General features: G+C 49.0%; 1 protein-coding gene across 1 annotated transcript in view; it reads right to left on the bottom strand.

Moving 5' to 3' along the window:
• The window catches only part of SH3PXD2B (SH3 and PX domains 2B), an 89,155-nt gene that overhangs the window by 6,538 nt on the left and 68,135 nt on the right, over window positions 1–14,482 (bottom strand). Inside the window, exons 7-11 of the mRNA XM_067304818.1 lie at window positions 7,130–7,264; window positions 5,457–5,561; window positions 2,684–2,801; window positions 1,129–1,355; window positions 441–490 (exon numbers count right to left, since the gene is read on the bottom strand). Of these exons, the coding sequence (XP_067160919.1) occupies window positions 441–490; window positions 1,129–1,355; window positions 2,684–2,801; window positions 5,457–5,561; window positions 7,130–7,264 (635 nt within the window). The remainder of the gene's footprint in view (window positions 1–440; window positions 491–1,128; window positions 1,356–2,683; window positions 2,802–5,456; window positions 5,562–7,129; window positions 7,265–14,482) is intronic.

Here is a 14,482-nt window from a genome sequence, read left to right as displayed (position 1 = left end):
CTCCCCAGAAGGAGGGAGCTGGCTTGCAACCTTGCACTGGCAAGTTAGCCTTGCAGGACAAACTGACCAAAGGTTCACCTAAAGACCAATTGCAAACAGAGGAGTCTTATGACAGCAGGAAGGTCACGTGCCTGCTCTAACCCCAGCCAAGTGCAGAACCTATGGTACAGGTGAAGAGCCCAGGCTGAGAACAGCCAGAGACCAGAGCTCCTTTTCAGTGCTTTTCTCCATCTCCCTCTGCCACTGCTCTTCTCCTACTTCTGCTGGCAAATAGGATATAAGAACAACACTAGTTCAGACCAGGGGTCTCTCTAGCTCAGTCTTCTGTCTCCAAGTGACTGTAAGCAGATGCTTTGAGAAGATCAAGAACGGGGCAATCATACACAATACCACCCCTCTCTGGGTCTCCAAGCCTCCAGGAGGGCTCGGGATATACTTACTATGGTAAGATCTCTGCGAGGAGGGGGTCTCTGCCTCATCTTCGGTGACTCTGTGGAGGAAGAATTTCAGATGCTGTTGAGGTTCTGGCTGTGGGTCCCATGCACATTCCCCAAAGACATGTGGAAGAGGAAAGTATGACAGTCTCCATGTCCACGCTCTAAAGGCTGCCTCCTGCCCTTCCCCTTCCCAGAGCAGCATGGACAAAGCCTGGGAAGCCAGCCAAATGAGGGCCCTGTCTGCCTAGTACCTAAAGCGACATGGATCACTCAGGTTTTGAGAGCATCTCACTGGAACAGGAGGTAGTTTTGAACCAGGAGGTACCACTGGGAAATGAGGCTGAGGTGACCAAGTGAATTTGCCTTTTCACTGCAGGCCTGACCTAGAAGCTCTGACTCTACCTGTCATCTTAAAATGCCTCAGCTCCTGAGAGAAGAGTGTCTGGAGTCAAATCTGCAGCCTGGGAGGGGGGCAGTGTCCATTACATCCAGTGATCCCAGCAGATCCCTGGCAGCACTGCTCACTTGCCCTGTTTGCCTAGGCAATGCCACTTCCAAACCTTGCTGCAAAGCTCACAGTGCCTGCAGGCCTTTTGGCTCCCTCACACCTGGTTATGTCACCCAAAAGCCCACAAGAAGGCCTGCACTGAAACCCCAGCCACCACCGACGTCTTCCCGACTGGCCACTTACTGCGTCGAATGTCAGCATTAGGCAGCGGACGGCTGTCAAATCTCCCATCTCTCTGGCTGGCAAGCCCGTCCTTCTCTCGGCTCGCTGCGTTCTGCTGCCGGGAGATGCCATCCAGATCCAAGGCACACGAATGAGTGGAGGAGCCTGACCCCAGCTTCTGTGAAAACATCTCTCCATTCCCCTTTTTGAGATAGGAGGCTGGGGCCCAGCCTTCTTGGCCCTGGTACCTGTGACAATAACAACAGGAGCATCACTGTGCTGCACCCTCAGCACTGCCATCCGTCCACCCTTGCATCAGGACTCAGGGGTCACTAGCCCCTTCCAGAGGGATGATCCACTGTGCTCCAGTGGGGTGGGGCTAAAGGACCTTCCCGGAGCCAGAGTGCAGAACAAGCACTGACCAAAGGCCAGTTACCACGTGATCTGGGCGAAATGAGCTTGCTCAGGTTCAGGCCCTGTTTCCGTCATGTGGGCATCTGCAAAGCTCCAGCAATGACTCATGCTCCCATGCAAGCCAGCTGCAGCCAGCAGGCCTGGGGCCGGGAAAGCCATGAGGCCTGGTTTCCTTTTCACCTCAGCAATGGCACAGATTCAGGAATGAAACACACTGGCAGAGTAAGCGGAGGGGAAAACTAGAGGGTTGCTGCTAGGCTTTACATACCTGTTCTTTGGATAAAACACAAGCATTCAGTCTGCATAGCCTGTCAGCCTGGATCCCTTCCCTGCTCTAAATCTGCACCGAGTTCAGGAGAATAACCAGCCCTGCGATGTGATTGAAAAACCACATCCATGGAGTCTGCCTGCCATGCTGGAGGGTCTCGCGCCAGCATCAGGAAAACTCTCCCTGCTGGCCGGGCTGGAGCCATTACGCTCAGATGGCACCAGCTGCTGAGCTTGTAATTGCCTTTAGAGCTCTCATGGCAGCTCTCCTCAGTTTAGAAAGTCAGTGGACATTCTTCTGGGGCCTTGCTGCTGCCAATAGCTCAGGTTCAGTGTAAGGTTAAGAAAATTGTGGCACATCCTTCCACCCTGCTCAGTTCAGTCCATTTGCTAGACCACAGACAAGACAAAATGAGCTTCCAGGAGAAAACAAGCATCGGCTTGAGATGATCAGGCATCTTTGGCTCAGCACACACTGCATACAGCAGACCTGGCCCAGATGATGGCCCTTCTCCACAGAAGCTTCCTATAGCACAGCCAGCGGATCCAGCCTGCCTCAGGGACACTCACTAGTTTACCCAACAGCAACACATGACGTAACATGAACGTTCCCACATTGGTTCCCTTTACACTGCTGGGGCACGTGATGCTGTGACACAGTGACACCTCCCCAGCACAGGAATGAAGGAGGGTTTAAAGATGTTTTAACACATCTAAGCTTGGCTGAAGCCCTGAACTTGAGCTAGCATGCAGCGATGGAGAGAACTGAATTCTGGTCTCTGCCCTCCCCTATATCCTAGACTTTGGTTTAGACCATACCTTCCACACACGCTGGGTCCCTGCTTTGTACAGTCCCAGCTGCAGTCCTAGAAAGAGCAAGGGGTAGGGATGGTACCTGATTTTCCACCAGCCCTCCAGGTTCTTCTGGATCACCACCACCACAGCCCCTTTGTCCAGGTTCATTTCGTCCTGGTCTCTTGCGATATATGGGTAAATAACTGTGTACTTCTCCTCTGTTGGAAAGAAAGTGTAGTTTCATGGATATATTGTTTTATGGAAACCTGGACTCAGCCAAACAATGGTTAAGTGCTTTATATAGACAATAATTCTTGTTGTGATACGGGTGCAAACACACAGAGATACATGACCATTTGAAGAGAAATGCCAGTGAAATGTATTTCAAAACAAACCCAATTGCATTTTGAAATGTAAGCTTTGGTGAACTAGTCTGGACGAAAGAAAAACTGTCTAAAGAAGTTCCCTCCTCTCCCTCAGGGCTGTGTCCGCTCTCATGTCTAAAGCCCCCAAATGCACAGAGTCATTCACAGCCTTGAATCCACTCCTACAGCCCTGTACTGCACAAACAAGTCAGGGCTCCTTTCAAAAGCTTCTCTCTTGAGACTTTCCCCACCACAGCCAGCCTGAGGATTGCACCTGGGTACCCCCTTCTTTTCCTCTCATCTCCTCCACCTCTCACATCCATCCAATTTGTGGCCCAAACTCTCACACCGGGGTCTGTGCTCCTCACAGTTCACAAGGACTCAGAATGGGAAGCAGCCCTTGCTCAGGACCCACCTTGGCCACTGCCAGCTTCCCTAACCCCATTCACACCTCAGTCAAGTTTCACCTTCCAGTTGTTTTTTGCCTTCATTCTCCTATATAGCCACTGTTCTAGAACATGTGCTACTCTGAGGGCTAGAAACTTCATCCTAAATGGATGCCTGGCCCTTTGTCATTTAACATATATGGTTCTTATCTTCCCTCCTTTTAGCCCCAGTGTTTGGAGAGAAAGCAACCATGACCCTCCTCAACCTGGGCTATCCACAGCAAGCCCCTTTCTCTTCTTACATATAAGAGGCTCTCCTTTCACCTGTTCTTCATCAAAGCCCTTCCTTGCATCCATTTAAGTTTGAATTTCTTTTTTGGAACCTTTAAAGCAGAACTGTATGCTATACAGGAAAGAAAATCACATAAACATCAGGAAGTAGCCCCACACATACAGATGTGCTCTCATGCACAGGTCTCCAACTGTTCTACAAAGGCAGGTCCACATGAATGTCCCCATTCAATAGAGGGGTCCCCCAGGAGATTGCTCAAAGCCAAGTGGTTGGCCTGAAGAGTCTGATGTCCTGTCCACTGGACAGAGCCATGGTAAGCAGGGACACGGACACTTTACCCTTCAAGAGGAAGGGGAAACTTCCTAACAGTTCTGTGAACAAGGTGTCAGACAAACAGGTTCATCCATCCCTCCCTCTCCCCTGCCTTGCCCTATCCTCTCTGGAAAAAAAGCCAAGAAAGAAACCACCTATGCATAAGCAGTGCCACAACAGGGTAAATGCCATTTTGGGAAGAATCTAACTCCAAACCTCACACCTCTGGGGATTCATATATCCCCACCTCATAATTTTCCTGGCTTCATCTTCTTGGAAGAGAAGAACCCTCAAGGGACCTAGTATCTCATATTGCAATGGATTCCCCACTCACATCAAGCAAAACCAAGCCGACCCTTCTCCTCCTGACACCAGCTGAAACACCAATAGACAGGTCCATGGCTCAGAGCAGAAGTTATTCTTATAGGAACTAAGGCAGCAGTTGCAAGTAGTCTGTACGCATGTGCCGGGGGAAAGCAGAAACTCCAGCCTCTATACCCAGAACAGACAGGTCTCAAAGAGTTAGAAGAAACTGCCAGTAGAGGAAAGAGAGATGGACATGAGTGGGTCTGATGGAAAGCAGAGGAGCATGTATGGCACGAGTGACACAAGCAGAGTCCATTACATGCAAAGCAAACAGACATGCAGACAACAAGGCTGCAAGCACAGAACAAGGGCAGCTGAACAAGTCTCCACAAAGTGCACCTTGACCCCATCCACTGGTGTACAAGTCCCCAAGAGTCCGACGGCGGCCAACGTGCCTGGGCAGAGACCAGTATCTCCATGGGACTGGGAAGAGCGTGTTGGGGAAGCAGGAGAAGGACAAAAGAGGATATAAGGAGGCAGCACTTCAGACCTGAGAGACAACAGGGCTGACACCAGAGAGGGGCACAGAGAGAGTACTCACCTGGACTCCAGGTGAGGGGCCCTCCCCAGGCTGAATCCCTCCCTCCCACCTCCATCTCCCCAGGCCCAGGGGTTGAGCCAGCTATAGCACTGCTTTGAGCATATGGCGGTCAAGGGGAAGGATGTGTTCTCAGGGGGTGTTTCAGATTTACTTCAAGCAAAGGTTGCAATCTTGTTATTCTCATCATATGAGTCTATACATGCTCTTTGTTCCTGCCTTGGATTAGAAGACATGTGAATTGTCCTAGGACCTCTTCCTCCAGTGCAGGTAAATCTGCTCCCTGGGACCTAAAGGAAACATTGCGATAGCAGGACCGGGTGTTCCTTGGAGGTGGCACATTCAGCCCCTCTGTGGGGAGCAGAGAAAGGCCAGCAGTTAAATCCGTCAGCATCCAGCTGCCCCACTCATGATACAAGACTTGAGCAGAGCACTGGGAAGGCAGGACCATTACGGGCATATGTTACTAAACAACCTGAGCTCACAGCACCTGTGGGTTTGTCCTTCCCAGAGCTCTGTCCCTGTTAGGTTAGAAAGGACGAAGCAGTCCTGCAAGAGGCTCAGTGCAGTTCAGCATAAAGAGGCTGAAGCAATTTTCTCCAGCTGCCTCTTACCTTCATCAGGCTGCATAGAGAATTCATCCTGGACGCCATCCTGAGCTTCCAGACAGGTCGCTGGCACCCAGCCTTGCTCTTCCGATGTGCTCACAAACCACCAGCCTGAGAACAAAACAGCAGGCGTCTTAGCCGAGGGCACCCACACTGCTCAAGCAGCCAAATGCCACCAGCCAAGAACTGCCTCCCTCTCTACAAACCATGAGTCCGCTCAGCTTTGCCCCTTCCTTGCTGCCGACACAGGAGGCTGGGGTGACCCCACAGCAACAGAGCCAAGCGCTATCCAACAGGGAGCACAGAGAGCAGCAGCAGAGAATTGCATCTGAATGAGACCCACAGGTACAGTTCCCTCCTAACCATCACTAAAAACACAAGGTACCCTGAGAACTGAAAGACTCCAGCCACCTCATTTGCTTTCCTTTTCTTTTCTTTCACGGTTCATTTTCCCTCAGTACGGGTCACCAAGCCCAGTCTAATTAGCAGAGATGCATAAACTGTTTGCAAATCGATAACTTATTCCTGCTGTGCTCCTGCCTTCTTTACATTTGTGGAAACAGCAAATTTTAAAAGCTGAGAGCAAATGCAAGATTCAAACACGAATGCTCTCAGTGGAAACCTAGCCAGCTCCATAGAGGCCACTAGCAATTTTGGGCCACCCTGAGTGTCCAATCAAAATAAATGCACTCTCCTCAGTTATTAAATGCACAAGCTATTTGTGTTTTTAGGGGAAAAAAAATTAAAGACCAAGCATTATTCCCAGAATCTCAACAGCGAATCATTTAGAAAGGCAGCTAGATTGTCGAGGAGGGAATCCGCAGCTACTGGCATGGAAGTGAAAATCAGGACTGATAAGTGATAAATAAATTATTTGCCATACCTTTTGAATTGGCTCTGCTAATAGGTTTCACTTGCTTCAGGGTTGCTTTTATTTTCTCATCCTCAAATGTAGAGCTGCTGGTTCAATTAATCCTCTTGGGCCTGGGTTTCCAGTATGTTAAAATCTATTTTTGTGATTTACCTTTAAATCCACTGAGCAACTCCTATTAAATTCAGTGAATAAATTCCCCTTTTCAACAAACTCCAAAAGTTGGACCCATGATGGGATGTGATCCCTTCACAGCGGTTAAGATGGAGCCTAAGTTTTAAGCATGCCAGTAGCTCGGTCGACTCCCTCCGCCCCACAGCCAAGCGCTTCACAACGTTGTCCTTCGGAGGAGGCAGGAATTACAAATGCACAATGGTCGCTTTCATGGAGCTGCTGTGCAACCAAGGCGAGCATCCCCCTCTGTTAACAAAACAAGCCTGTCAATTGTGGGAATGCCTTTTGTCCTCAGGACCCACCGGCCAAGTTTCTCAGTAAGAAGCAGCATGAAGTGAAACTCCAAAAGGCGGACGGCACCTGGTGCTCAGCACACTGGATAATCACAGCCTTCCTTTAGAGACAGACAGTCCCTAAATCTTGTCCAATTCAGACAGAAAGCCTGCAGGTTAAAGCTGCTTCCTCCATGGCCTGCCTAAGATGACCGTCCAAGGACATCCCACCGAGGCGCCTGGAGGCTGTTTTGCTTAAGTTCTTATTAATTCAATGCTGACAGCACAGGATTGCTATTCCTGTCCCTGCTCTGCGACACAGAGTACATTCAAAGCCCTTTGCCAAGCCAGAGTCTCTGTACCTGATTCGTTCTTCTCAATGATATCCACCACCTGGCCCACGCACAAGCTGATCTCGGAGCTCTCCTGCTTCTGGTAGTCTGCCACCACGACATACTGCTCCAGCACCAAGGGATCGACCGACGCAGAATCAGCTCCTGCACAGGGGGAACAAGAACCAACCCGCGCGCCGGGGTCAGCACCAGCTCACGAGAGCACAGGCCACTGTTTCCTAGCACCTGCTGACCTGCAAGCAGCTCCAGGACACCCTGGGGACCCAGCGTGAGATATGTGAGCCAGAGACTTGGGCAGAGTGAGGAGGAGAAAGACCAGACAAGCAGCCAGGTGAGATCAGTACAGCCAGGTGAGGCCTTCAACTTGCTACCCACCTTCTGCTCACAGAGCAGTCCAAGCATTCCCACCACCACCACAGATGCAAACAGCAGCCTGGTCTCTGCTGCCGGAGGCTCGGGGCAGTCTCGTGTGGATTGACATCAGCCGAAGAGCTGCCCCACCGCACTGAGCGGCTTAAGCCTCAGCTCAATACACGTGATCTGCAATAGGTTTCACCAGTCATGGCTGAAGAGTTTGGGCACCACAGGTGGACAGGCATTTGCAGGACAAAGCAGCAGCCCCCGTCATCACTGTTCTTACATATTTCAGCCACCTTCTCACGACTTGCCCATACATTTTGCTCTCCCAGTTGTTTGGTCCACTAACTGTGCTCAGCTCTTTCTGCTGCTCCTCCCACAGAGGTTCCCAATTTGACATCAGAAAAGTAACCAACTGAGAAAAAAAAATCAGGGAGGGGAGAAGGGGCAAACAGACAGGATAGACAGGGAGCAAAATGATCACTAAGGCAAAAAGGAGTCTGACAGCTCCTGAATCAGCGAAAAGCCAGCACATCGGCACTCCCGGTGCAGCGCCCGGCAGGGCTCAAGGTGGCACTACAGGCTAAGGCAAGGGGACCTACCACCGAGTGGATGCCAGAACCCATCTTCTGCCAGGGACATAACAGACAGAGGCAGGGCACAGCAGGGCGATGCCGATTTATTTTTTCAAGCACATTTTCATTTACAAGAGTGCTCTGGATACAGATCTATCCCCTTTGCTTGGCATTTCTTACTATGGTAGTACTGGAACAGAGTCTTCAAGTCAAATCCATCTCTAGCTAAGTTTGTCCCTATACTTTGACCATAGCTACCCTCAGAGGTTTGCCATAATGTTATATGCAGGGACATTGCAGCATCACAGTGCTTTGCAGGCCCATGTGAGCAAACGCCACATGTGCTCAGCGCTGAGCAGCTCTTAGTCCGGACTCTTCAGCCCCACTGAGCAGACTTATGCTAAAACAGCCACAAGGAGTCTGGTCAGCTTGGAGCACAAGCAGTGCTTGCCCCATCTGCCTGCAAAAGCTTCTGAAGAGTAAAAAGACACCAGAAATTCCCGAACATTTCTCCTTGTTCACCCTGAGCCTTGGCTTTAGTCTGTGACCCAACACTTTGCCTTGCAGCTTCAAAACTTGTCGGATGAAGATACTATTATATTACCCAGTTCTCCCAGGAGTCGTGAGAATTAACTAAAATTTGCCAAGTGCTTTGGAAATAGGGTAGTGTTAATTATTACAGCACAAGTGACACAAAAGAATCACAGGCCTGATCATTGGTGGTAGGTCAAATTATCTGTGCATGTACTCCAAGCATGTATCCTGAAGTTTTGGATCAGAGACAGAAATCACATCTGCCCCAGGCCTTTAGCTGCTATAGTACAGCTGATACATAGGGCAATTACCTCCTGATCTCAGAAAGGCATGAGAAAGAAATGACACAGGGAATGGAGGTCAAATTTGGGCACATAAGGCCAAAATGCAGCAAAGACAAATTCAGGCTATGTATCAGGAAAGAGTTCCTACAGACAAGTGCTGCTATGCTGCAAGAGGACACAACGGCTGCCCCATCACACGAGTGGTCCCAACTTGACAAAAGATCTTTCCTGTGGGGGAACCTATTGCAGGGAACAATCCTGCAATGACCAGAACGAGGGGTTAGTAGAGATGGACAAGATCTAACAGGTCTTCAGCAGTGCTAGGATGCTCTGCTCCCCTGCAGAGACATGCTCCTGTGCCCAAGGTCACCACATTTCAAACTGGTTCTGAGAAAGAAAGGCCACAACAAAGGTTTAAATGAACGATGTATTTTCAGGATAGTCCTATTTAAAGGAACAAGAGGCAAACTGTCCATGTTATTCTGCTATAAACAGTTCTCTGCAGAGATGCAGGTGAGTTGGCCAAGTGCAGAGGTTCTGTTACCAGTAATGAAAGCTTTCTCCATACCAAAACCCAGAGGTGGGACACAAGACAGAATTAAAAATAGCCCTCTAATGCGAATGGAGGATGCTAAGAATTTGGGCACTATCTGTTCTACTAGCCCAATTAAAGGCTGGTGCTTTAAAGTGATCAGAGCATCTACCCAGCCACTGAGAGAAGAATAACAGTGACAGGAAGAGAGAATTACGTTCCCTTCTCTAGCTATAGTTCTCCCTAGCTATAATTATGCCCATTGCTCTGAGGTTATTTGTAGTTTTAGCATGCAATTCTGGACCTTCCAACATACCTTTTAAACCAGCAAGAGAAGTAGTAAACTGAGCTTGGAGGAAGAAGTAGGAGTTAATTTCAGGAGTGCCTTCATCTGGCATAATCATCCTCAACCACAAAAATACAAGGTCGAGTTAACAATAAAACATCCTATTCATGGGCAGACTCGGTCTCTTAAAAATAGCAGTGGCGTAAACTTTACCATCTAAGATGAGCGTACCTGAAGCGCTGTGGCTGGGGAGGAGTGGAAGTGTCAGGGACAGTACATAGCCCACAAGAGAGAGCGCGTTTTGCAGAACAGGTGTAGCCAGGAACACAAGGACTGTGTATCCTGAACAACGTCCCACACATTTGTGAGACTGATACAAACACATGGCCTAAAGAGGGGATGCTCACTGAGTCAAATGACCACTGAAGTCCCTGGAATGGACTCGCAGAGCTGACGCTTGTCACCGAAGCAAAGAGTGAGTCGAGGCGGAGGCGCACCTAGCTCTACTGCCTGGCCAGACACTGTCTCCAGGCAGCGCACATCCAAGCTGCGGCAGCTCAGATACAAACCCAGACGCTAATCCAAGGACTGCTCAGAGGAATAAGTTTCCTCTGAAGACAGGCCATAGAAAAAGCTACAGGGCCACTGCCTGCTGTAGCAGTGACAGGTCAGCCCGTAAATCATTGCAGATTTTGTTTGACCAAGAACTTGGCCATTCATCCAACCCATGAGATGTATGAGAAGAGGTAGAAAATCTTACAGATACAGGGTTGCTTGCAAGATTTCCAGTCTTTCCCATTTGTGACTTTGTAGTATCACTGCCAAAAATGAGGACTCTTATGGTGTTCGGACACTGGTGCCTCCAGAGGGAAACAAAAAGGGCAGAACTGAAATAAAAGAGGGAACAGACACATTTGCTTTTGAGGCCTACCCTTCCTGTACACTACAGCCCATGCCTACCGCACCTTCCAAAAATGTGATGCTTTGGACAAACGCTATTTTGCTGTTTCTCCAAGTCTTCTGGCCTGTGCTAGTTAAACCCAATGCTCTCAGGAGAGTCCCCCTTCTCCCAGGCCTAAGGAGTTTGTGAAGATCAGTACAGCAGAACTGAGTTTCTCTCTGCTCTCACATGAAATGGGCAGAGATGCTGGGCTGTACTCTTTGCAATCCCTCTCATCTCTGCAGGGATCTTGTCAGAGCTGGGGAAGAAATCATATGGAAATATCATTCATCAGTGGAGTTTTTAAAAGGTCCTCCTACAGCTATCTTAGGATATTTTTTTGCCTTGCTTGTCTCTTATTAGGCTGAGTACTGTGTTTTGGGGTCTCTGTGCCACTGTGGACACGTTATACAGAACAGCAAAAGGGGTGCAGCCACACAAGGAACCACCTAAAATAAACCTGGCAAGGGGATGTTGGAGCCCCTCTACCAGCCTCTCTTGAGTAGCTCCACCCAAATATAAACCGTCAAGATAGTTCTGGGTTCTTCTGCACTACGTCAGCGCTGCAATGAACTCTGTGAATCTCCATCTGTCGACAAGTGCTTTCTGTTGAACAGCAAAAGGAAGAGTAAATGGAAACACTCAAAACAGTCTTGAGGCCTGATACGATGATTACTTTTAGATGTACCTAAATCAGTGGCCAAGTTAGACTTCAGAGTCCCAAAGTCCCATAATCCACCCTCCCTGCAAGCTGCAGGTTGTACGGAGCCAAGCACAGGAGGGCTTGGGCCCATGCCACAGGCTCATAGACTTTGCAGGATTACAAACGTTGGTTAGAAAGCCGAGCAGAGGAAGCAGATTTTATTTCCAGTGCTCACTGACTCACACTGGGCATGTCCCTGACTTTGGCCCTCCTCACAACAACAAACGTCACTTGAATCCTCCTGGTCACCAAGGAGGGCTCAGGACAGGCAGCACTTTAACCCACTTAGCACTTAACATCCCCATGTTTGCTCACAGCCCATTTCTAAACTGTGCTTGCTCCTGCCAAGAGCTCGGGAGCGTTTGTTCTTTCCAGTGCTATTCTAAAGAACAGCTCACCCCCTTTCTGGCAAGGCTGGGAGAAATAAGCAACTGGGAAACAAATCTAGTTATTATTGTTTGCTAGCAGCTATTGGATGCCCCCTCCTCAGGGAGATCCCACATTAAAAGAGCCTCTTTTGTGCCTTGCTGCATATTTCCTACCTCAAAGCAGGCCTGGCTTGAGGAACCGATGAATAATCAGGGACTTCTTCAAGGTAGAAGAGGATTCAAAGTGATGGTAGCAGAATCAAAGTCTGTTTCTGCTGCCAGAGAATGCAAGACAGTGAGAGGAGTCTCCGAACACATCTGGCACAAAGCATCAGCTGTTTGTAATGTTACTGCACAGAAATATCTTTCCCTGATGGCTACTGCACATAAGCTAGGATCCAAAAAGGGGGATTATGGTGCCACAGGCGAAACATTGCATCCTGTCCTGCCAGAGCTAGGCTCTGGCTTGGAAGTTGCCCAAGAAACTCTCCATGTTCCCTCCCTCTCAATGGCGCCAAGCAAACAGCTTCCCAAAGAGCACTTTCTCTCTGACCTCAGCAACTTAATTGCGTCACTTACAAACCTGTTGTGCTAGTAGAATTTGGGGGGGGGGGGGCAAAAGGCAGAGTGAAGCTGCCCATAAACCTGCTTGGCTAAGGGGGTCTACGGGAGGTGGGAGGGCAGAATGAAGCTGCATACACAAAAAGCACAAAAGCTCCTGTTTCTCTAACAGCCAGGGTTCTTAAGTTGAATTCTTCCCTCGAAGAACTCAGTTACGCAGCAAAAACTTTCTTTCTCTTCTCCTCAACCCTAGAAAGCTCTTCCTTTCTCTTGCCTAATGTAAGTGAACTGGGTTCAAAGTGATCTAACAATATTCTGCTCTCATAAGGAAATACAGTACCCTTCCCTCACTCACCAAATGTTCGCACTGAGCCATCACAGAAGAGAAGTTTTCAAGACAAAGGAGATCACAACTTCTTTTAACCTCCATTTTATCAAAAGAGAGAAGAAAAAAAAAACCACAGCCTGCTTTTGTCCCCACACACACTTCTCTGCTTCCAAGCACGTTTGCACTTAAAGAAGTAGCTCAACTTGAAGCAAAACCTTTAAAACATCTCATCTGAGAAAGCTAGTTGAAGTCCCACCATTTCAGTAAAAGAAAGCTAGTACAAAAACCATAGTCTGTGCCTAAAAATGGCTCCTAAGAGCTATAAAACTACCACCACAAGATCTGGTTTTGACAGACATATCTTGTAGCAGTCACAGTTTGGGCAGAAAGTGTTGTCCGAGGGTCTTAACCATACTGCTAAATGCCTGCTAGTCAATCAGGAGATCATTCAGTTATTACCTGCCCATGAGAACAGAGCAAAACCAGGAGCCACTGTTCCACTAGAAAATATCTGAGCTTTTCATACTCATCCCAGAACTAATCTCAATTAAGAGGCTGGGACACCATGAGTTCCTGAGGGAGAGATGCCCTTCAGATCCAACAGAAAAGAAAGAAAAGTGGAATTAAGTCTTTGAATCTCCTCTGTACCTTTTCTCTCTACAAGAGGAATCCAGTCATCTACAAGTAATTTTCTTATGCAGTTCATGGTAGTGCCAACTTTCATGCCAAAAACCTTTCTGCAACCTATTTCAACAGAATCTCCAGCCAAACTTCAGACCTTCCTTTCCAAAGGCCCTCACTCTATTTTACACCTTCTGCAAATCCAGTAGCTGAAAGATGCCCTCCCTAATGCATAGATTGAAGGTTCTTCTCCTCTCACTCTCATGTTTCTGGGAAGCTCAGATAACCCTTAAACCTCACCAACTAAGGGATCTTGCACAGAAGTATGTGTCCCTGTCTTGAGGAGTAGGGGTAGTGCACCCCAGACCCTGCCCTCCACCCAAAATGTGTAATCATGGTATAATCATGAAGCAGAAAGTATCACAAGATCGGGCCACTTTCAACTTCATGCTATTCATCACACAGCTCAGACCTTCCTCCAGACTTGAGGGTATTGTGAAAATTTGCAGACTCCAATTTCTGGCTGAAGACAAAGTCCTGCCCTTTGCCTGGGACCTGTAAAATAGCCCCCAACCTCTGAGCTGAGCTGTACTAAGAGAGAGCAAGGAGCCGGCTTCCAACCCTCAGCCAAGCGGCAGTCCCAAGGCCCACCATACCTTCTCTCAGCTCTGCACTACTTCCCCGTGTCCACCAGCAACCAAAGAAAGCTACAGGGGATGTGATAGCTTCTTGCAAGGGATTTCGCCCACACAGAAAGAGCAGGTGTCACCCAGGCAAAAGGCAAAGCAAGAGCAAGGCCCAGGTAGCGAGCTGCTGTTACTACCTCTCTGAAGGAAAGAAGCCGTTCTCTGGATAAACCCTGATGAAGGAACAAAATGATGGGAGAAAAAGCATGAGGGGAGGAAGGAAACAAACACAGAGGTGCCAGCAACGGCGGGAACAATTAGATTAACAAATAAATGTGCAGCCCAGCTCAGCTTGGAGAGCTGCATGCTTCAGTCCCTTCCCTTCCCTCCTCAGGATGCCCTGCTGCTGCAGAGCCGCGGGAAGCAAGGAAGGCCGGTCAGCTCACCCCCGGCCGGCAAAAAGCCCCAGCCTCTTCTCTCTTCAGCAATATCCCCTCCCCACGAGCAGGGGAGAAACACTGTCTTTGCAAGTCCCTCTTCAGACACCATCAGAGGTGCAGAGGCACTCGGGGCTGAGACACAGAAGAGGCTGCAATGAAACCCGGAGAGGAGGTGCTGGGAAGGTGCCCTCTCGCTCACTCTTGCTC

The sequence above is a fragment of the Apteryx mantelli genome, chromosome 14, assembly GCF_036417845.1.
Source record: "Apteryx mantelli isolate bAptMan1 chromosome 14, bAptMan1.hap1, whole genome shotgun sequence".
In the NCBI taxonomy this organism is placed as follows: Eukaryota; Metazoa; Chordata; class Aves; order Apterygiformes; family Apterygidae; genus Apteryx; species Apteryx mantelli.
Note: the sequence above shows the minus strand (reverse complement) of the source record. Positions and strands in the feature narration are given on the sequence as shown.